Source organism: Fragaria vesca, linkage group LG7, assembly GCF_000184155.1.
Source record: "Fragaria vesca subsp. vesca linkage group LG7, FraVesHawaii_1.0, whole genome shotgun sequence".
Lineage (NCBI taxonomy): Eukaryota > Viridiplantae > Streptophyta > Magnoliopsida > Rosales > Rosaceae > Fragaria > Fragaria vesca.
This window is the reverse complement of record NC_020497.1, coordinates 14,307,686-14,330,360: the sequence shown is the minus strand read 5'-3', so window position 1 is coordinate 14,330,360 and position 22,675 is coordinate 14,307,686. Positions and strand designations below refer to the sequence as shown.

Below are 22,675 nucleotides of genomic sequence, written 5' to 3'. Positions count from 1 at the left end.
CTGTAGTAGATGCTTGAGTGAATTATTTCATCTGGTGTTATGTATTGGATCAGTCGATGCATGATTTCTGGACAACATGCATCATTTGCATATGTAGTTGTTTCTACCTTTTATGAAAATGCTTCACCTCTTACAATACAATTCTGTTGCAGAGCAAATGTAATACAGCATTTAAAAAGCTTCCCAGTCATATATGTTTGGTGTTTTAGCCTTTGCTAATGTGACTAGGATACAAAGTTGGGAGGTCCAGAAAACAATGCAAACCCTTAATAAGAAGGCTCCATATGCAAATCTAACCAAGCTAAAAAAATATCCAAAAATAGGAACGCCAAGAACAATATTGTCATTGATGCCTGAACCCTAATCCCTCCTGTGTGGCACATTGTAGAATAAGCTCATAACAGTAGTATCAAACAAAAAGATTATAGGAAACAACTTTCATGCATATAAGCATATTGGTTAAAGAACAGGAACATATTTACATCGTAGGAAGATTAAGCACTAGAAATGAAATATTTATCATACATACTTTGAAATATATAACAGTAAACGAGTCGCAGAATGCTGATGGAACTGACAAAAGAACGCCAATTGTAGAGCAAGAGAATCAATGGAAGTAACTTTAGCTCTCAATGCAAATCACTTCCATTTCTTGAACAGTCCCCCATGATGCTTTTTGAATTTCCCATGCTTGAACTTTCCCCCATGATGCTTTCCAAATTTCCCATGCTTGAACTTCCCCCCATGATGCTTTCCAAATTTTCCATGTTTGTAGCCATGGGAACCCCCAAAACCAAAGCCATGGGAACCTCTTCCATGGCCACTACTGTGCGCAAGATGGTGAACTCCATAACCTGCAGCGGCAGCAGCAGCACCACCGGCTAACATAGTTCCCATTCCCATACCAGATCCATGCCCTGCAATAGTCAGCACAAATTGCCATAAATATAGTTGGTGCCTTGACCCTTACTCCACAGAGGGCCTTTTCATTCTACTTGAGTTGCAACACAGTGACATCAAAATATTTTGAAACTCGTACTGCTGCTTTTCACCTACCAAAACAAAGTGAAACAGTATATGTAACTCTACAGATCTACAAACTGCCTTCTAACTACATTCTAAGTCATGAACACTGGTTTTGTTCATTGACACTTGAAATGTTCTCTAGAGACCAAAGTTAGAAGCGCATCAACTAAAAGAGACAATCTCGTCAAAATTCCAAATGAGAAAACATTGGTTTGGACTGGATTGCATGAGTAGTTGTTAAGTTTGGTTGCTGGCAATCTTAATATTGTCACTCTGTCAGCAGGGTTGTGTGCAATGTGGTTGATTGTTAGAGGGAAACTAAAACAAATGATAGGAAAATCAACATGTATTGTCACAACACAATACATGGAAGGACTATATATAACTTGACTGACAAATACATGGAAGGACTATATATAACTTGACTAATACCAACTCATATATTTAACTTTGTATTCTATAAGCTTCGACAAGTTAAAAGGTTGGAATACCTGATTGATGTGGAGCTGATGGGCCTGGATAACCAGCTGGTGGATATCCACTAGGGGCAGGATAGCCGGCTGGTGGATATGCCATAGTAGGAGAATTTCCAGATGGGGGATACCCGCTTTGAGGAGGGTAGCCGCTTTGAGGAGGGTAACCACCTGAGGGAGGGTACCCGGCTGGGGGAGGATACCCGGCTGAGGGAGGATACCCGGTAGAAGGAGGATACCCACCTGAAGGAGGGTACCCAGGTGGTGCATATGCTTGTGGGGGATATACGTGTCCTTGATGAGAATGCGATCCAGGCCGTGGCATGTGTCCAGCAGCAAATCCAGCAAGACTTGAGAGTAGCCCTCTGTCAGTAGTACCATTATTGTTGTCTTTTCCACCTCCCATTTTACTTCAATTTGAAATTAATGCCTACAAAAACCTACCACAGAGTAAAACAATGAGACAGAAGAAACATGCACAAAGCAACCCTCAATGACTTCACACTAACTTGGCAAAGACTACTATTTCAACAGATTCCAAACAAAAATGACACACTAAGTTTTACAGATATGCTTATTACCAGATGTCCAGAATATGTCTGAGAATTATTAAATCTATGAAACAACACCATGGTCATAACTTGTTAAACGAGCCTTCTTATCAAGATGTTTTTAATAAACAGGTTACAGTTCCTGGCAACAACTGTTCTGCAGAAATTCAAATACCTTTAGCTTGAGCTGGAATCAAGTTACACAACCTTAAATTCTGAAATTTTTTCAAGGACTACCACCTGGGAAAAAGATAAACTACTCAGCTAGCCAAATAAGAAAACATAAGAGCACATACCCATGCAAAGGAGATGAGGATGTTTGGATTTATGATGGAAACAGCTAACAACACATTAGACAAACTCGAGGTACTAGAAAATTGAGTCTATGAGCCCTAGAGATGTTTAGGTTGTAGTGACATATACATAAAATAGTGATCACTACAAATTTATAAGCAGACAAAACCACAAGCACCTATAACTGAAGGAAGCCTAGTTAAAAACAAGGTATTATTTAAGAGATAAATCACAACAAATATGGGATGAAACATAATCAAAAGACCTGAAAAGGAAATTTTCTTGGGAGATATGTCATATAATAAAGAACGGAAATGGAAATTATATGATCAGGCACATGTATGTGTATGACAAAGGCAAAGATGATAATGATGATCAGTAATAGAACTTGCCAAAGAAAATCATTTATGTCCTTCTAATTCTTTGTTCTATACATGGGAGTGTTCTTGGAGCTGACATTTTGCCAAACGGTTAAAACTGGAGTATTGGCTATTTTGAAGATTAATTTTAATTCTCATAAAAAAAGACGAAGAAGATTTAAGGAGGATAACTCGACTGTGGCTCAGTCAATTCCTCCAAATTTGAAATCCTTAACTCTTTGTGAAGCATACAGCAGGGTCTTTTAGTGTAAGGGAGAGTTGAATATTGATTATTGAATTTGACCTCCAATATTTCAGTTTGAAATACATCAGACCCGCTTCTCTGATCATTGATCATGACTTGCAGCGGGGTCAATATGAAATCACCTAATCCCTCCAAAATTAATAAGTCTCTGATGCCACGTTTCTCGCTATTGAATTTAGAACGCATAGACAAAGGCCACTCACTATTGCATGCTGTCTTATGTGTACTAGTGTTGAGTCTACCGATCCTATAATCGAAAAAGTACAATGCATCTATGAGAAGTTAGGCTGCTCTTCACCCAAACTGTGAGTCCGGTTCATCTTTCTATAACTTCCAGAGGTTGGCTGCTTAACTTAATGTCTACAAATTTTTGTATATTATGGTGTTCATTGACACTGTTTTGCATGAAGGTGCAAACTCATCATTGATGAGGCTTTTCATATTCCTAAACGGCCTAATGACCTCATCACCTTTTATCTCTTTCTGTGATTACACTAACACCAATAAGGGTACCAATTCAAACCTGCTAGACTTCATCTGCAGCAGAGGCGGAAACTGTAGAATATGTGCCAGAACAGACAGTTTCGAGGTTGAGGCTGATATAAGTAGACTTTCTGCTTCTGGTTTAAGGTGTAATCGGAAAGTCTTGAGGAATGATTGCAGAGTTTGGTTTAAGGTGTTCTCAGTTATCCTTGGAATTGGTCAAATTTTGAAGGGCGTTGTAGTCTCCTGAAGAGATTAACAATTGCTAGCAATTCCGAGTGTAGCTTGAATCATGCCTTCTATTGAGCTAATTCTCCAACCTATGCACATGTTATAAATTGTCAGATTATTATGAAGGAAGGATTGGACTGCTCCTGTCTCCTATCTTACCGAGAGCAAAACAAGGTTGAGCTTGGCTGGGTTAGGGAATTCTTCTTTGATGCAGGCTGTGGATAGTTTGATATGTTCCTCCTATTTCTACTATTTTTCTGAGACGGTGTTTGTCAGGTTCAGCTACTCCGATGGTAGTTGTTAGTTAGGTGTCTACTTTTAACTCCATGTAACCAAAACCTTCTATGGCCTTCAGTCTTTACAACGGATGCTTATGTCAAAATGCTTTGCATCTTTGTTACACTAGGCTAAACTCAATATATGTCGGAAGTTCATCACCATCCAAACACTAGATAGAAGTGATGCATACTACCTATTGTCCCAAACATTTGCAGAAAAGTACACAGACACACTATGACATTTAACGAAACATCTACATCAGCTTCAAACTCACCAAATCAATTATAATGGCCCCATGATACTATCATTAATTCATTATAAATATAAAAAGCTGGTTTTGCATACTGTTTCTGTTAGCAAGGACTTGAACAGATGGTAATTCGAAGATCATGAAAGTAATTTAGATAAGAAGACTTATTTTACTGTGCTATTGATATTGATCACAATGAGACGACAAAAACACCTAATGTAATTATGTTCATGGATCACATAATTTTCGAAAAGATGGAAAGCCTTACATCCGATCATTCAACAATAAAGATAGAGAAAAGTCAGAAAATCATATAGAACCACAAATGCAGAAAGGAAAAAAGAAAAACTTTTGGCTTAGGATTAGAAATCGATCATGTTACATATTACATGACCAAGTGACCAACAACCCACCATTGAGATTCAAATGAGAAACCCATGTTCATAGCAATCATAGATTTCAGGAATAACCAAAGGAAACGTGGTTAAGAAGCATTTGAAAGGGAACAATAAAACAAGAAAAGAACAAGAAGAAAGTCATGCATCCACAAACCCAGAAGAGAATTGTTAACAGCAAATAGAGAATACCAGGATAACCAAAGCATTGAATAGAAAGAAAGATAGAGATAGCTAACCAAAATGATATCTGAGTTTCTGGTGGATCACCAAGATAGATGTTGCCGTCTGTTGTGTGACAATTTTGAGGAGCAAGTGTTTTCTTGTTTCTTGTTAAGATTTGTGCGCAGGCTGTCTGTATCTATTAACACGTGTTCTTTTTGGGGCTTCAAAACTTGAAATAGGTGGAAAAGTTGGAACAATTCGTAGGTTCTGCCATATCGGAGACCATCTTGTTGGAAAATGCGGGAGACTCCCACATTGGATAAATAGTTTTGATGTTAGCCTTCATATATATTCACTTGGTATGCGTGTCAATAGGCTGTAAGTTATATATATGGGCTTCCATATATAACCAAATATATATGGGCCTTGGGCTTTTAAATTAAAATAAAAAAACTATCTTTTTTTTATCTGGATTTTATTTTTGCAACAGATATATCTGTTGGAAGAGTTTGGTGCTGTAAATTAAAATAAAAAAATATCTTTCTTTTTATCTGGATTTTATTTTTGCAACAGATATGTCTGTTGGAAGAGTTTGGTTTTGAACAAACCATTGCAACATTTCAGTTCTACCGAAGCATTGCAATTGTTCAGTTCGTAGTCTATAAAAGACAAGCAAACCAGACAAATCAAAGATAACAAATCCTTCTCCTCTTCTCCTAATATTTTTCTGAGAAACACAAAATACAGTTTACCAGGAATTTTGTTGAAGTGATTAAACAAAATTTGATAGTTGTATCCTGCAAGATAGACATCCAAAAAGCTATATGCACTACAGTAGGGGCGAAATTCTGTCTTAAGAGATTGCTGTAAGCAAGCCTCTATCATCGATCAAGTTAGTATTTTATTCAAAGCAATTTCGTTTCAACTGCTACTGCTACTGTTCTTGTATACACAGTAAAGTTGATTGTATTTATATCAAAATTTTGGATTCATATCTATATTTCTGTAAGTCAAATTCTTAATTTAGTGATTACATACAACATCTTCCTTAAAGTGTGGTTGATCTGCATATATAATTTCAAACACATCTTAGGTGCGCACCCATATCGGCACTCATGAGAACTCACTAACTGTACCAATGTGATGGACTACAAATATCGTTGCGTTGTTTATTAACTGTGTGATACAAAAAGTTTATGTTGAAATTTGGATGTATAATATGGTCTGAGAAGAGAGCTTTAGATTTGTAGAATCAAATAGTGTCTGATAAAACTAAATTTGGAGAATGATATGGAATGGAGGAAGGGAATGTTTAGCTATATACATGATTAGATGGTGGCCAAGTGCATGTATTTTTCTCCACTGGTATCTTATTAGATGACTTCGAATTCATATTCGAAATGAGTGAAGGTGGTATAAACTTTGCCGGTCCTTGAATTGAAACACTCAAGGTATCAAGCTCAACTGTGTGGACTGCATTGACACCATGAAGAAATTGCAGCTTTTTCAGCAAACATCTCGGGACAATGCCCGCAGTGAAGGTGAAGCTCTAAACTAATACCCTTGGTGAAGCTCAAGCTCTAAACTAGTTCTAGCTTTGACAAAAACATCGAACTGCCAACCCATTCCTACTTGTAAGGATAGCTCCTGAAGCGAGAGCAATGAAAGTATAATCGAAAAAACTTTGATATGAAAAAAAACAAAGACACCAGTTGTCTATGCAAACAGTAACAGTTTCTATGTTATTTAGTTAAAGAACTTGAATGTACTTACAAAAGCAAACAAACTACTAGAATAGGTAATACCAATCTCCGAACAATAGAAATCCACAACTAACTCATCTGAAGTAATATTATGAGAAAGCCAATTGTAATATCAAATCCATCTTCAGTAGAGTGAGTTAGATTTTGAAGCCACCATTACATCTACATTACTTCCATTTCTTGAACTTGCCTCCAAACCCAAAGCGCTTGCCAAATTTCCCATGACCAAACCCATGTTTGCCATGCTTAAATTTCCCATGACCATACCCATGTTTCCCATGCTTGAACTTCCCGTGACCATAGCCATGGTAACCCCCATGGTGACTCCCGTGCACAAGATGGTGAGCCCCATAAGCAGCAACTGCAGCAGCAGCACCCCCAGCTAACATACCTCCCATGTTAGGCCCATGCCCTGTTACATTATCTTGTCAGAAAAGCTTGCAATGAAGCCATGACATGTACCATACTACTCTACTAAAAATCTTTTGGTTCTATACAGCTAATAGTCAAAATTCTGGAAGTTTAACTGATGCTGGTGATCTATCAAATCACATGGAAAGGTATAGGCAATCTAGTGCTCCAAACAACCAAAATTCACATGTTCATTAGTGAAATGCATCTATCAATGGTTCTACTTCTGAAATACTAGGCAAGTTTCAGATAGTCGATTTCCATTTTTTTGAGGGACACAAATAAAGGATAGGCGAAAACACAATCCACTGGCCATTGTAATGTATACACACCACAGTGTAATCAGTTAAATGACACAACCTAGGCTGAACCCAACTCACATATAAACAAGTAATAACACAAAACACTAGTTACCTGTATGATGTGCACCGGGATACCCAGATGGTGGATATCCACTATGGCTGGGATAAGCAGCTGGTGGATATCCGCCAGGGGGAGGATATCCGGATGGAGGATAACCCCCATGTGGAGGATAGCCACCGTGTGGAGGATAGCCGCCACCGCCATGAGGAGGATAGCCGCCTGCAGGGGGGTATCCATACCCTTGTGGGGGATATCCATATCCTTGAGGAGGGTATGATCCTCCATGCTGTGGGTAGTGTCCGGTAGCATATCCAGCAAGATGTGAAAACAGCCCTTTGTCTTTGTTATTCTGATCGTCTTTGTTATCCATCGCAACTTCCTTCTTACTTCAACTTGAAACCACTGCCTACATCAAATTGTAATTCAAAATATCAAACAAAAGAACTCAACATAGAAAAGTCATCATCTACAAAGCAACCCTTAAATCAAATCATACTCTGCCCTCCTAATCCATCAATTCAACCAAGAACAACCCAAAATCTTGGAAAGATTCTTAAATCTGGGCAACCATGACTATTACATGTTCTTCACACAATTTCTTTTATCAAAATTGAAAACAGATAATATAAAGAACTTCTACGCAAACTTTAAATAACAAAGACTTCATCTTGAGCAAAACTAAACTACACAGAGCCCCCAAAATCTGTGTGGATCAATATATTAGTACATTGCATGACCAACTTAGCATTCATACTCAAACAAAGAAAACCCATGTTCATCATAAAAAGCTAACATAGAAAAACTAGAACGAACAAACCCCAAAACCCACAAAAGAGTTGTCACTACAATCAAAGATCAGGTACCAGAAGCAAAAGAGAGAAAGAAGAGAATTTGGATAGAGATTTGGTCACCTAATTGATTGGAGGGTGTGCTATTACTCTTCACAGTTTCTTCTTGAAGCAATTTCCTTTGCTTCTCTCTGTTGTTCTCCTCGTATTTATAAGAGTCTCTCTCTTCTTTTTCCTTGTACTTATCGGCATTAAAAACACACGCAAACGCGCGCTCTCCGGTTTTCTTTTTTTTTGTCGTCAAATGCGTGTGAAATTTTTCATGGTCACGTGACTCACGTCAAAGGGATAAAAGCCCGAAAAACTAATTCAGTACAACTTCGGGTGGGACGACATATGGTTTTTACGCAGAAGAATACGAGTGGTTCTGGGTAAAAGTATTTATGCACTTATTAACATATAAATTATTCAGAAGAAGTACGTCTACTCTTCTTATGAGGTTTACGAAAGGGGGAGACAAGTTTATAAATCAATCGTTCCAAAAATAATATATATTTTTATCCATTTTTCTTTAATTTATAGTTATTTTTCATTCTAAGTAAGGAAACGTACGTGTCATTTTATATCAGCTGAATAGAGTATTTTCCTCAAAACATTGTTGTCCCAAAAGCTTGTGAAATTTCAAAAACAATAAAAATGAGAAGAACATTGTACTAAAAAGCTGAGAGAAATGTATGTTAAATTATTACTTTCTATTGCTCGTTCACATAAAATTAATCATTTTCATCAATTTTTGCTTTGAATCCTCATGTTCGGCCACAATTTTTACTCGCTTGACCTATCATCGTATTGTTTTCTGTTTGTTGGTTTAAATAATTTTATTATTTTTCTTTCAAAAACAAAGAAAACTTATTATTTCAGCAACTTTGTTTTTTTATGATATTCAGAGTTGAAAAGGCAGCAATAATGGTTTAGAATTATCCTACCCAACTAATAAAGTAATATGGCTCCAAATAGGAAAATTACAAAAATAGTTTGAAGAGATAATAATAATAATTAATGGATAGAATCTTATCATAGAATACCAAAAGCAACTTTAAAAATAAAATAAAAAGAATACCAAAAGCAAAAGTAAATGAACCGCGTTACTTCAACGCGTTACATTTCATCCACCAATTCACAATTTTATTCAACAGACTGCCACCCGAAACAAAAAAAAAAAAATGAAGAAGAAGAAGAACTCGCGCGCCCCAGCATTTCGGACAGTAGGGTCTCTTTTTTCTTTCTAGTTTCCTATAAGTTTGCCACCAAAAACACTAAAGTATGGTCAAGATAGGAATAACTAATGAAAAAGAACATACAAGCATAGTAGCATACAACAACAGACCCCCTTTCACTTTCATAGCTAGCCTTTTTGCTTTGTTGAGAAAAGTTACGTATCAGTAGAGGGGAGAACAATAACACAGAAGGAAAAGTGAAGAGTATTTACAAGGTCACGTTGTAAAGTGATAGATTAGAGAATGGCGAATTATTAATAAATTTCTCTATCAATTTATAAAGACCATTATATTGACTAATACGTTTGTTCCATTATGAGGGTTGATCTAAGTAGTGAGTTGTAACAGATTTTTTCTTCTACCGTTTGGGTTGCTTAATCAAGGTCTTTAAAATCGATAATATTGGCAAAATTTGGTTGAAATTATCATTTTCTTTTGTACTTCCGAAAGTCTGAAACTATCGATCTCATGGTGCCAAGACAATATCGCACAATATTTTAGAAATTTCTCGATATATCACGAAATTGATAAAATTAACGTGAGAATCACGGTACATGTCTTAATATCACCGACAAAATTGAAACCGTAGTTAACGTGAATCAAACCCTAGACGTCCAAGGACGAACATGAACACTTTAACCAACTCTGGTAAGACACAACCAGTTAACATATGTACATTTCTTGTATATACTATATCATAAGTTTCATACATTTTGCCTCTCTTTTTTCCGAAAATTTATATATTTCGATATATCTCAATATGTTCAACGAAATCTATATTTGGGACTATCAAAAGTTCCTCATTAGCTGATATTTTAGTATAATGCACTTGCTTGTCTAATCAAATTAAAGAGCTAATCAATTTAAACTCCATTTGGAATATAGGGAATGAGGATTCAATAAACTTGTGGTCAGATCGTTGGATCCCAAGCCTCAATCATTCCCCCTTGTGCAAGGAAAAAGCTTCGCAGATCAATACCAAAGTTGCCTCTCTAATCAACTAACAAACGAGATCATGGGATTTATCTCCTGTCCATGAAATCATCTCACCGGAGATCGAGACAAATATCTGTTCAATTCGTATTATCAACATGTTCTCCCAGATAAATTGATTTGGCCTCATAACCCAAATGGTGATTATTATGTCAAGTCTGGCTACCATGTTTTAGTCTCAAGGGAAAACAATGCGTCAGGTGTGCATCTCAACCATTCAAATTTTCCCTCTTCCAAAACCTGTAAATGGTTAGCAAAAATCCATACTCCCCCAAAATCAGAATTTTTCCATGGAAAGCTCTCCATAATATCCTAGCCTCAAAAGATGCCCTTCACAGTTTACACATCACTAGGAGTCTTTGCCCAGTCTTTAACCAATTCCCAGAAACCATTGAACATGTCCTCTGCACTTGTCCTTGGGTTTCTGCTACATGGTTTGCTCATCCCTTTGGTTATCAAGAGCCATTGCAATCTCTCACCTCGTTCTTTCTTTGGAATATGGATCAATCGTTGTAGAAGTGTCTTCAATCATACATCCCTGGATCCAATCCAGATAGCCTTAGGGATCACACTACTGCACAAGAATTCCTCACTGCCCAACCATAAAAAAGTCAACATCTTGAACCCAGGTCTGATACTCCCTTTGCTTCCAACCATTCCACTTCCTCAAGTCTCTGGATTCCTCCTCCTCCAAACAGTTTAAAAATCAACTTTGATGCACCATGGAACTCTGAATCAAAGCTAGGAGGTATTGCAGTCCTAGTTATAAACCACAAGGGAGCTATTATACAGGCCACACTAGAGTCACTTTTGCCTGTTCTCCATTAACGGCCGAACTGATTGCAATCATTGATGGCTTAACTCTTCTCAGCAATATTCTCCAGGTCTAGTAATTTTTGCTTCAGACTCAAAAATTTTGATCGATATATTCAAATTAGGCATCACTCCCTCCAATTGGAAAGTAGCCAATCTTTTCGCTCAAGCACTGTCAATCTCCTCAACTCGGAAAATCAGCTGGCTTTGGACCAGCAAGAAGACAAATCGTGCTACGGATCACCTCGCTGCCCTTGCCTTAAATCCTCCAAACTCTCTGGTGAACGTTTTGGTCTATGATGGTTTATCTTGTCCTCATTAGTTCTTTCCTTTATTTTGTTGTGAAACTCGGCTGTCTGTAGCTTCATTTGTTTCTCTCTGTTCTCCTTTCTCATTACGTAAAAAAAAAAAAAAAAAAATTTAAAGCATTACAATAAAAATTTTGGTAGATGAGGTTCACGTTGCATTCATTCTCGGAATGATAAGAGATCTCTTATGAAATTTTGGTGACACATACCGGTTTTGAATAGTTAAATTATGCAAAATCATATTAAAAAAGGTGCTAGTCTAGGCAACCACCTATCATCCATGATTCGGACTAGAGACTGATCCCCTTCTCTCTGTGTTGCTTACATCAAAACCCTGTCCGATCAAGCAAGTGAAAAAGAGTACCACACCTTACATCAAACTAGGCCCTTTTTTCGACCGAAAAAAGAAAAAAGTATTTTTGCTGTGCAAAAAATGGGAAATAGAAACAAAGAAATATAAATTGCTCTCGTAGACTAGACTAGAGTTGGTTGGTACCAAATTGACGGGCGACGCCTGTCTTCCCTGCAACTCCACCCCCACATCAACACTCCTCAAAACCTTCCCTAAAACCCCAAAACACAAACCCAAGATGGCCTCACTGCTCCACTCACCGCCTCTCTCCTCTCGCACTCTCCTTCCTCCATACTCATCTCCCTCTCCCTCATTCCCAACACGCTTCGTAAGCTCTCTCTCTCTCTCTCCTTCTTCTTCTTCTTTTGTTTCAATTTCAGACTCTCACTTCGATTTTCATTTGCTTCTTGCAGAGGTGTAGTGTGGGGGAGCCTCTGAAATACGCGAATGGGAAGCCGAGCATTCCCCTCCTCCGCAGCGATGAGATGGTCCCTAATTTCCTCACCAGACATGCGCTCACTACAGCTACCAAGGATGACACCAGGCTCCGCATATTCTCCGGTACCGCTAATCCGTCCCTCTCTCAGGTATATACACCTTTCTAGTAGTTTTCAGTTGTAGTTTATCTGTTATTCTGTTATTTTGACTGCTGAGTGATAACTGTATTGATCAAATGGGGTAGGACTGTTCACATAATAATAATGAAGAAGTGCTGTTGATTACTTGAGTTTGTCGTTTTTATGTAGCGTCGTTGTGTTACGTGAAGCATTGGTGCCTACGTAATGTCCTTTGTCTGAGAATGGATCTGAATTTTTGTTGTATCTATGCTGTATATAACTAGAAGATGATATCCATTAACGTTACCTCTTTGTCTTCTGGTGTGTATATACGCTTCTATTGGGAATATTATTTCCAAGAGAAAGCTTACCATCCTGAAATACCTTACGGCGTTTGGCAGATATTGAGATTTTCTCTCCATAGAAAATTCTTGATCATGTTCTTAGCTAGGCTACTCTATATGAGGGATGATGTTTGATGCCCTCAATTGGTTTTAAACAAAACATGTTGAACATAGGCTAAAGAAGTGATATATGTCCCAGGACATTAGAAGATTTTCTGATTCAGAGGACTTGTCCTTGGAATAATTTTCTTCCAAAGTACAGGACCAATGCATGTGCATATTAACCACATAAAATGCACTGTTTTTGATGTGGTCTTGTGTTTTTGTTAGGAAATTGCATGCTACATGGGTCTTGAACTTGGAAAGATTAAGATAAAGCGCTTTGCTGATGGAGAGATATATGTTCAGTTGCAAGAAAGTGTCAGAGGGTGTGATGTATATCTCGTGCAACCGACATGTCCTCCTGCAAATGAGAATCTAATGGAGCTTCTAATAATGATTGATGCATGTCGAAGGGCGTCAGCCAAGAACATTACTGCTGTGATTCCATATTTTGGATATGCCAGGGCTGACAGAAAGGTAATATAATGAAACGAGCAACGAATCTGGACTTTTAGTTTTCATATTTGGTGCATTGCTTGACAATAGTTTCAGAGCTTTGGTAATGATATGATGACTGCACGAGTGTCCCCCAGTATAATTTTGACTAATAGGTATTTCTGACGCAGAGTTTTTCATTACATATTATCCACAGGCCTGAATTAATTGTCATCTGACTGATAGACTGGGGGCTTAAGATCATATAACAAATTGGTGTTGGACTAGGTATTTTAATGTGTGTAACATGAAATCGGTACCTCATTTCTCTTTTTATAATTATACTACCTTTATTCGGCTTTCTTGCCTCATTCAGCTTTCTTGCCTCCTCCCTAATATATAAGGTCCCCTCCATCAGGTGTCTCCCTTTTTTTAAGAAGTGATGGCACTTCTGGTGCCACCATGAACCATAAGGTTATCCCCTAATAAAAATAATCCTTGCTAAATTTAGCAAAGCAGAAATAGTTTACTATTTGATTAACTTGTTTCTATTACGTTGTGTGATCATTTGATTACCAGTATGGTTTTTTTAGTGTTTAAAACACTGTCTATTTATGAGGTGATGTTTACATGGCTAAACGGTTTTTGATTTGGCTAATATATGATGCTATTTTTGTTCTCAATAAAATAGAAAAAAGAAAAAAGAAAAAAAGAAAAAAGAAAAGAAAAAGGAGGGAATCCCTATCTAGAAGTCCTCTATATGTGGATTTATCATTATAGAGGGAAACCTGAGTTGGATCCTTAAATGGAGACTTTTAGGTGCATTAAGAAACTTCTCAGCAGTAGTAAGATTGCTGTTGAATATCATATTTACTCAAGTTTAGTCAGTATAGTTAGTTTACAGACTTGGATCTGAAATCATGAAATCTTTCACTTTCGAATCCTCATATAGTAGCTTGTACATATGTTCAACGTGGTAAATTAAGTCATTCTAAATAAAAATAAAAATAAAGTCTGGTCAGTATTGAATTTGAGTTACCTGATTCCAAGTTCATATTTTTGTTTTGATTATTAACTGTCATTACTCTTTGTTTCAGACTCAAGGGCGTGAATCTATTGCTGCCAAACTTGTTGCAAATTTGATCACCGAAGCTGGTGCAAATCGTGTTCTTGCGTGTGATCTTCATTCCGGTCAATCGATGGGATACTTTGATATTCCTGTGGATCATGTATATGGTCAGGTAACGGTCTTGTAGTACTTGGGGGCATTTCTATTCGTAGTCCATGGATCAGGATGTTCGACTCTTATAAGATTCTTCAGTCCTTTACTTGGCAACCTGGAATGATTATGTGTGTGACCTTCAAAGAGATATTTCTTATACTATTAAAAAATTGTATTTAGAATAATCCTTTTTTTTTCTTCTTTTTTTCTTTTTCGGAAACTACTGCTAGAATGTATGGATAGCATTGTAAGTGTGTTAGTGTGTGCATGTCCTGCTTCAATGTAATTCACCTTTGTAAAGTAAGATTGGTTTTGTGTACGGGTCTATCCACTCACTCCTCTGCTGGATGGTTAAGGCACTTTAAATGATTGTGGAGAAGAGCAAAGTGCTTTTATATAGGCTTATGCTTGTGCCTAGTAATCCCAAATACAAGATTTTAAAACCTTAAATGTAAGCCTTAAGGCGATTGTACATCCTAAAATAATAAGCACTGTGTAAGAAACACAAATTTGTCAACATACAAGGAATAAAACTGCAGTATGACCAAAGTTTATTGACTATAGATGGTATATTAGTTGTGGAACTTAGCTTTCCTTGGTCTAGTCAGTGCCTCTGTCTGGGGTAAAATATATGCTGGTCCTAGTGAGTATTGTCTTTCCCAGTATAGAAATTTTTATAAGAAGTTTGTCTTGTTCTTGTTTAAATAGGCTTTTTGCCTCCACTACTGTTGACTTTATTTAAAGATGTAGCAAATAATAAAAGTCTACTATCTTCATATAATAAATATGACCAAAGTTCTGTTCTGATTTGTAATGATTCTTACTTTTCATCATGTTCAATCAGCCTGTGATACTTGATTACCTCGCCAGCAAGACTATCTGTTCTGATGATTTGGTAGTGGTCTCACCAGATGTTGGGGGTGTTGCTCGAGCCCGTGCTTTTGCAAAAAAGTTATCTGATGCTCCTTTGGCAATTGTTGATAAAAGGCGTCATGGGCACAATGTGGCAGAGGTATGAACTACTTTACATGAGGCTGACGTTCGTTCCAGAGTTAAATTATGAATCTCATAATCTCATAATATCACAAAGTATTAAATGAGAGAAATAATTCTGAAATCTGATAATGTAGTCATGTTCTATATAAAGCTTGATAAACCGGTGATGTTTAATGACCACATAAATTTCATGTTTTGTTGCACAAAAAGGAACTTGCAATAAAACAGTTCACTTTATTATTATGGGCGACTCCAAGATAAGATGCTAGATTGCAGTGAAGCTTTAAACATTTCGTGATAACTCATCAATATTGTAGGGGTATTTTTGCTATTCTGTTCTCTGGTTCCTGTATAGTGCAATTTTATTATTTTTACCTTTGCAAAATATTCCCACTCATTAAATAATCCTTTGTCCCTTCATCACTCCTTCCATGCAATTCATATTATTCTTTAACCTCCTAATCATGCTACTTGAAAATCTATGTAAAGAAATGAATGAAGATAGATGCTACTAGTACCCATTGTAGGAATGGAAGTTTTCCCTTAAAAAAAACATCCATTTGTCACCTGACTATCCTCTTGCTCTCTTCTGGAAGCAGTTCTCAAATAATAAATCAACACAGACTACTAAATGGCCCTAGTCTATGAGGACACTCACTTAGCAGTAGTATGTGTGACGCAGGAGTTGGGACAAATTCTCAAAATCAATCTCAAAATCTATTAATAGGTCTGAAAACGTAAAAGGTTGTTTGTTAAGGCTATATGAAATCATGAATGCAGCTAACGGTTTCAAGTTCTGCGTCTTGTGAGAAAATTTCTCTTGATTTTCACAATGGCACACTTATGTAACTCTGCTTTTTTCATTTCTGTATTTTTTGTTTTTGTTTTGTCATCTTCTATAAAATATGTTTAAGTTGTAATGTTTTAGTCAAATATATCTTTCAATTCATCAGTTCATTATCGAATTTCTTTATATTGCAGGTGATGAATTTGATAGGTGACGTGAAGGGAAAAGTAGCCGTCATGGTTGATGACATGATTGATACAGCCGGTTAGTTTGTACATACTATAATTTGTTGTATAAAATAGAACCTAATAGTACATTTGTTTTAATGTTATAGATAAAATTGAAACAGTAGATAGCATCTTGAGCATGCATGTAATTGTAAACCATAATCCACATAGTTAGATGAGAGAGGTGATAGGAAATTCATTGTTAGGGTAGTAAATTGTAAATGGCCGTGCTCAAAAGATCGGTCAATATCTTTTGTTGAAGAAAAGAAGTAGACTGCTACAAGTGTTAGAAACCATTGTAGGTGTCTTTAACATGGACATTTTCTATGTACTCGGAGAATTTATGGGTGTAATTGATTTAAAATTTTTCAACTTTCAACTGTAAATCATGATTGGTAGTATCTTCCTTTTTGTTGGATATATTTTATACAAGTGCATTGCCTTTAAAGGGCATTGTGGTGGCATGGGGCAGTGGGTTATTCTTCGTTTGCTAGTCATATAGGTGGGTTTAACTTGTCTTTTGTGCATAATCCCACTTCAGGAAATTATCTGACAGTCTGAAAATCAGATGGCAAGAGCTGTTGTAACTGTTGTGAGCAGTCAAATTTCATTATACAAATGATCTTAACATTCCATGCAAACTTGTTCAATTTATGTTGCAAGTTTTGCAACCTCTCCTTTGCACATTTTGTAACCATTTTCGCTATGACTAGACATATCACTATTGCTTCACTATCATGGTTATAAAATTGATTGATGTTCTTATGATCATTCTTGTTCTTTATTAGTCTGTGCAGCTATATTTTTGGTTGTTTTTCTTGCAATAAACATTAATGTTTGGCTGGTGGGTTATAGGGACTATTTCTAAAGGTGCAGAATTACTACATCAAGAGGGGGCCAGGGAAGTCTATGCGTGCAGTACACATGCTGTTTTTAGGTATGTGGTATTTTTGTAGTGCTTGAATGCCACTTTCATCTTTTGGTATGACATATATAGAATGTCGATTTAGCAGTCTGATCATTTATGGTTTCCACCAGTATCAACAATCGGTACTTTTGTTCTTGTTTTTTTCTTTGTTGTTGTTGATTTTGTTTGATGCATATTGAATTGATCTTGAGAGGGTCTCCCTTAATTGTAAAAGTGTAGCGTGCTCATAAGTGGGTGATTCCAGGTTCGGATAGCAGTAGTCATCTTGTTCAAATTAGAGGTGTGGATGTATATCTCATCTCGATTGCCCAACAACTGATCCCACATAGTTTGGAGTGGGATCTTCAGTGGTTTAGAGTTATATTAGAAACTTGGAATGCCACTGTGGATGCATTGGAATTCTTTGACAGCTGAGATATAATGTTTTGGTGAAGACTACTCGTGGCATCTTGCTGAAGGAATTTATAGTTTTCTTCTAAAAAAGAGGAATTTATAGTTCAGTTTCTAGCTCATTGAAGATTACAGTTGTAGTTGTAGTTCAACCTGGGCTCAATAGTCGGGGTTCAGTATGTATCTTGGTGGTTATGGGCATACTCTCAGGATTTAAGATGCCCAAGGGGGACAAACTACAAAGGATGCTCTCATAAGTATTAAATTACTGCGGAGGGGAAAATTGAGCCCAATCTCACAATAAAGGCCCTTTCAGCATCTATAATTGGCTGATTCCAGCCTAAAACTGCTTAACATATTCCCAATTGATTCTAGTTTGGTCTGACAAATAATAGGACTATCTATGTCAGGGCATTTTATGTACTTGCTGTTCTCTTTTATATTTTCAAAATCCATATCATGCTATTTTTGTACTTTATAACATTACTTCATACCTACAACCTACCTTTTGTTTTAAACCTACCAAATTACAAATTCTTGCATTGCTGCTGGGATATAGAAAAATCTGTTCTCTAGATATGATTCAGAAAAGCATACTCTCCCCGTTTGGTATTTTATGTAAAGAGGTGGTTAGTGTTGCCTTTGCACTAAAGTAGGGAGCTGAGGTTGAAGTATATAGTGGTGTACTGTTTTTGAAAATTGATTTCTTCAGAATATTAGGGAAATCCATTTTCCGTTTCTAATTCTGATTAGTGGGCTATTCTCATTTAGTGATTTTATTTGGTGTATCTGGGACTAAGCTGTAACCGTAAGATTTGCTTTGAGAGGATGCCTCTGCAAATCTTTACATATAAAAGTTAATAAATTCTGTCTTTCTTAGATATTCAATTTCATATTTTGTGCATTGTTTTTTCATTTCACGTCTTGGAATAGGTTGCATGTACTAGGACCCATGGAAGTAGACCGAGTAGTATGGCTTTGGCTGAAATACTTTCTCATTTTGTTTGCATAGGATATTTTGGGGTATTTGGAGCAGGGATATACTGTTTGCAATTGTGCAGTGTGGAACTGTGAATCTCTATATGGTCTGTTGTAAAGAAATTTGATGATAGGGTTGAGAAGATAAATTTGGTTGCCATAGAATAAGCCTAACTTCTCAATGGCAGCATGGTCTGGGTAGTGGGTACTTTATCAATGTTTCCTTTATATGGTTTTTTTAGGGGTTTGAGTTGATGGTAACTTATTACTTCTGGGGTAAGTTAGTTGGTTCTGCTTGGGTAGATTCCTGTATAGTATCCGTCTTTCTTTTAGGGTCACTTATGATCACTAATCAGCCGAACTCTTACCAGATTATTTGCTTCAAGTGATCATTTTAATAGTCATCAATTTTTTCCTTGCCCGTGCTAAGTTCTGGTCAATACTTTCTCTGATGGAGGTCTGAAGTGACCATTCAATTTCTTTTGTTAGAATGGAGTTTATGTCCACACTAAACATGCCTATAGTAATTTGTAACTCTTTTTGTAGTAGTAAAAAAGAATCAATAGAACTATCCCAACTGCATCTATAATATAAATGCAGTTTTGATATCATACAGTCAATTTTAGGTGACTGACATCTCATGGAAAGGAACAAGTTTATAGGTAAACCCTTTATTTGGTGATTACCTCTTTGTTGAGTTATTACGACACTTTGGCCCAAAAAGAAAATCTTATTATGACTTTTTTATTTCTTTTGTAGCCATAACAGTTTGCATTTGGATGCCAGCATCACTTTTTCTGAATTTTTTTGGACCATAACAGTGAATGTGTTTCCTTATTATCTAGATGAATATTTAATTTGATATTTTCCTTTTACAGTCCTCCTGCTATAGAGAGGCTGTCAAGCGGTTTGTTCCAAGAGGTGATCATAACAAATACTATTCCAGTATCTGAGCAGAACTATTTTCCCCAGCTAACTGTCCTGTCAGTTGCAAATCTTCTGGGAGAGACCATATGGCGTGTACATGATGACTGTTCTGTGAGTAGCATATTTCAGTAAAATTGGCTTCCTATGATTAGGAATGAAACTAGTTAATTCTACCCTGTTATATATCAAACAAATTCAATTCATTAATTCATTCAATTGTATATGGTCGGCCTTTATAAAGCCTTATCCTCCATTCAACTGGTGAAATGGATCCTGTTGAAATAGAATCACCTATATGAAGCCACCTCCATTTTTAGTGTACATCTCATCTTTTTCTTCTTCTCTTCCTTTTCTCCCCCCTCTCTTTTTAAATTCCAAATTCACAACCATTCCACTGTAGCTCTACACTATGGAAGATGGGACATTTTACAGCTTTTGTTATTTCCTAAAGAAAACAAGCGCTGAGAGTTTATTCATTTTGTATTTGTCAGGGTGGCTTTGAACCCTATTCCACCTTGGGCATTGATTGATCAATTCATGTTCGCCATCTCCCCTCCAGCTTCCGTTACTGTTGCAGAGCTACCTTCCCAGCGCATGTTTGTTAATAGCAAAACTAATTTTTTCATTGAGGAACAGCATAGCTTCATTGTTTGTTTGATGTTGGGTGTTTTTTTCCCTCAAAACTATGCACAATCTAAATTTGATGTGGTCAAAAGTAGTGGTGTACTATAGTGTATCATAAACAGCACAGTTGGTATTCTGATTTTCCAATTTCCCTAGTATACTACTGTTTGGTTTTTGCACCATCAATATTCTTGAAACAAAGCAATGTATTCATTCATAAGAGAGTATCAAGTACCGAACCAATGGATTCATTATTTGAAAAATTCTACCATTTTCGGTATCATTTCAGTAATTGGTACTATATCAACTCTAAAGCATCGACTAGTTTTGAATACAAATTTCGATAAACCGCACTGGCATAAATTAATTCACTAAAAAGCAAGTACAAGGGTACAAATTTCTACTACAAATCTGCACAATCTAGTCTGAGCTCAGCAGATTAGCTTGCGCTATTTAAACAATTTCACTTGTAAAGTTGAGCTGATTAGTGTATGTATATATACATTTTTTTTTTTTTTACGTTACAACAAACAACAATTCCCAATCAGTGGTATACGCTTACCTAGTCATAGCACAACTGTGAACATGGAGTACAAGACTTATTTTTGTTCTGTGTGGTGACTAAACATCGAACTCTATACTAGCAAACCCAATTTTATTCTTCTATCCTTGTTCGTGTGATTTACATATGCATGATCTCAAGAAGATGGAGTAGTCTCTTTCTATTTTCTTACTTCACTGCCTGATATTTGACTCAGAGAGACAGAGAGTCAACTTTAAGATGAGCTGTCACCAATTACGACTAGTTGTAAATAAACATTCAATAAGCATCCAAATTTAGCCACATAGCCAAAAATTTATCCAAAACACCACCCTCATGGTTGACCAGTGACTCCACCTTAAACATTTTTGGAAAAAAAAAAGGGTTTGTTTTTGGGTCAGCTCATGGAACCGAGGTCGGACTGTGTGTCTCTGGGAAATGAGTTTCGTCACGTCCCTTCCTCTCAAACTTGTCAAAAGAGACAAGACGTTAGAGGGCGACCTCGGGTGTGCCGGGTTCGACCAGTTTGATGCCTAAGTTAGTAATATTTTGACGTGGCAAAAAGGAAAGAAAGTGGAAATGTGGACTTACTTGATTTGGAGGGGGCTTTCCCTTCCTTATTTTCGATGTGGGAGCCTTGCTCCCTTTTACTATGACTTGTTCTTTGGTCTTTCCTTTTTTTTTTTTTTTTTTTTGGAATTTTAGGAACAACTTTTTTAATAAAATAGACAATGTTCGAATATAGGGGTGTCCAACGTATGTTCTAGAGCGGATACAGGCCAAGCAAGAACACGCCTATAGCTAACAAGATGATGAGCTATGCTACTAAGAGACAATATCAACCAAATAGATGTTACATGACTCGAAACAGTAGGCTAAATAAATTTCCGTAAGGACCTCAATTGGTGTACGAAAATACTAGGAAATTGGAAAGAGTCTACCACACATATAACAGCTGCAAGGTCTTCAAAAGTCCAAAACGATAGGGTAGCACACCTTCTTAGAACCAAGATCCATTGACCTAAGGCCAATCTACTCTCCTTTATCGGGCGATTTGCTTTGAGGTTATACTCCGACAGGCGGAGCCATGGATAGACCTTAGATCCATGGCTAAGTAGGTGGGTGATGCCATGGTCCCAAACCCAAAACCATAGTATGGCAACAATCAAATCCAATTTGACCCAGATTTAGGCCTGGACGGAGCCCAAAGATTGATCTGCCAAATGTGATCTGAACACCCACTCAGAAAGATGCAGGCCGTCGTCGTCGCCCACGCCGTTCGGTTCAGTCGTTGTCTTTCGCGTCCATCCTAGCCACTTGAACCGACTCCCTTGAATTAGATATCCGAAATTCAATCTCCAAACCTCCCAGGCCACAAACACTAGCCAAATCCAAGATTCCGGCTTCGACATAAACCACCAAAGCCAAACCCAGTCTCCGCCTTGCACAATAGCTGTTACTAACCAAGTGCCGCCATCGAAAACCGGCCACCCTCTAGAGGAAAGAAGAGTCATCTCAAATCCAGCCTAGACTCTCCATGTGTGCGGAAAGCAATACCAAGAAGTCAGCCTTGCCAAATACCGCGCAACCCCTTCCCCAAAGCGAGGAGTGACCTGAGAGGCTTCTTGGCCTAATTGGCAAGGCGAAACAATAGGTGGAGGGAATTGAGTCCTCCTTGGGAGCCGCACCAAGGTGACGACACTAGGGTTTTGAGAGAGAAAACTCTCTCTCGACATACTTTTTTTTTATGCACTTACTATTCTAGCTAGCCAGTATCA

General features: G+C 37.2%; 3 protein-coding genes across 3 annotated transcripts; 1 reads left to right on the top strand and 2 right to left on the bottom strand.

Moving 5' to 3' along the window:
- Positions 1 to 480: 480 nt before the first annotated feature.
- Positions 481 to 2,244, bottom strand: LOC101298364. Its single transcript, XM_004307267.1, has 3 exons — positions 2,226 to 2,244; positions 1,518 to 1,929; positions 481 to 917 (listed from the first exon to the last, which is right to left on the bottom strand). Exons 2-3 carry the CDS (start codon positions 1,903 to 1,905, stop codon positions 640 to 642), a joined length of 666 nt encoding a protein of 221 aa, XP_004307315.1. The 5' UTR covers positions 1,906 to 1,929; positions 2,226 to 2,244; the 3' UTR covers positions 481 to 639.
- A 4,246-nt stretch (positions 2,245 to 6,490) lies between these two features.
- Positions 6,491 to 8,322, bottom strand: LOC101298649. Its single transcript, XM_004307268.1, has 3 exons — positions 8,220 to 8,322; positions 7,360 to 7,714; positions 6,491 to 6,946 (listed from the first exon to the last, which is right to left on the bottom strand). The coding sequence occupies exons 2-3, from the start codon at positions 7,676 to 7,678 to the stop codon at positions 6,702 to 6,704; spliced, it is 564 nt and encodes a 187-aa protein (XP_004307316.1). The 5' UTR covers positions 7,679 to 7,714; positions 8,220 to 8,322; the 3' UTR covers positions 6,491 to 6,701.
- A 3,562-nt stretch (positions 8,323 to 11,884) lies between these two features.
- Positions 11,885 to 20,513, top strand: LOC101298065 (ribose-phosphate pyrophosphokinase 5, chloroplastic-like). The gene is made up of 9 exons (XM_004307266.1): positions 11,885 to 12,167; positions 12,253 to 12,426; positions 13,071 to 13,319; positions 14,375 to 14,518; positions 15,344 to 15,511; positions 16,477 to 16,546; positions 17,365 to 17,446; positions 19,684 to 19,843; positions 20,224 to 20,513. Exons 1-9 carry the CDS (start codon positions 12,078 to 12,080, stop codon positions 20,260 to 20,262), a joined length of 1,176 nt encoding a protein of 391 aa, XP_004307314.1. The 5' UTR covers positions 11,885 to 12,077; the 3' UTR covers positions 20,263 to 20,513.
- Positions 20,514 to 22,675: the final 2,162 nt, after the last annotated feature.

Coding starts and splice junctions, on each gene's coding strand:
- LOC101298364 (XM_004307267.1), bottom strand. CDS start 1,905: ATGGGAGGTGGAAAAGACAACAATAATGGTACTACTGACAGAGGGCTA. Junction 918..1,517: donor ATCAGCTCCACATCAATCAG/GTATTCCAACCT, acceptor TGACTATTGCAG/GGCATGGATCTGGTATGGGA.
- LOC101298649 (XM_004307268.1), bottom strand. CDS start 7,678: ATGGATAACAAAGACGATCAGAATAACAAAGACAAAGGGCTGTTTTCA. Junction 6,947..7,359: donor TCCCGGTGCACATCATACAG/GTAACTAGTGTT, acceptor ATAATGTAACAG/GGCATGGGCCTAACATGGGA.
- LOC101298065 (XM_004307266.1), top strand. CDS start 12,078: ATGGCCTCACTGCTCCACTCACCGCCTCTCTCCTCTCGCACTCTCCTT. Junction 12,168..12,252: donor CCTCATTCCCAACACGCTTC/GTAAGCTCTCTC, acceptor TGCTTCTTGCAG/AGGTGTAGTGTGGGGGAGCC. Junction 12,427..13,070: donor CTAATCCGTCCCTCTCTCAG/GTATATACACCT, acceptor TGTTTTTGTTAG/GAAATTGCATGCTACATGGG.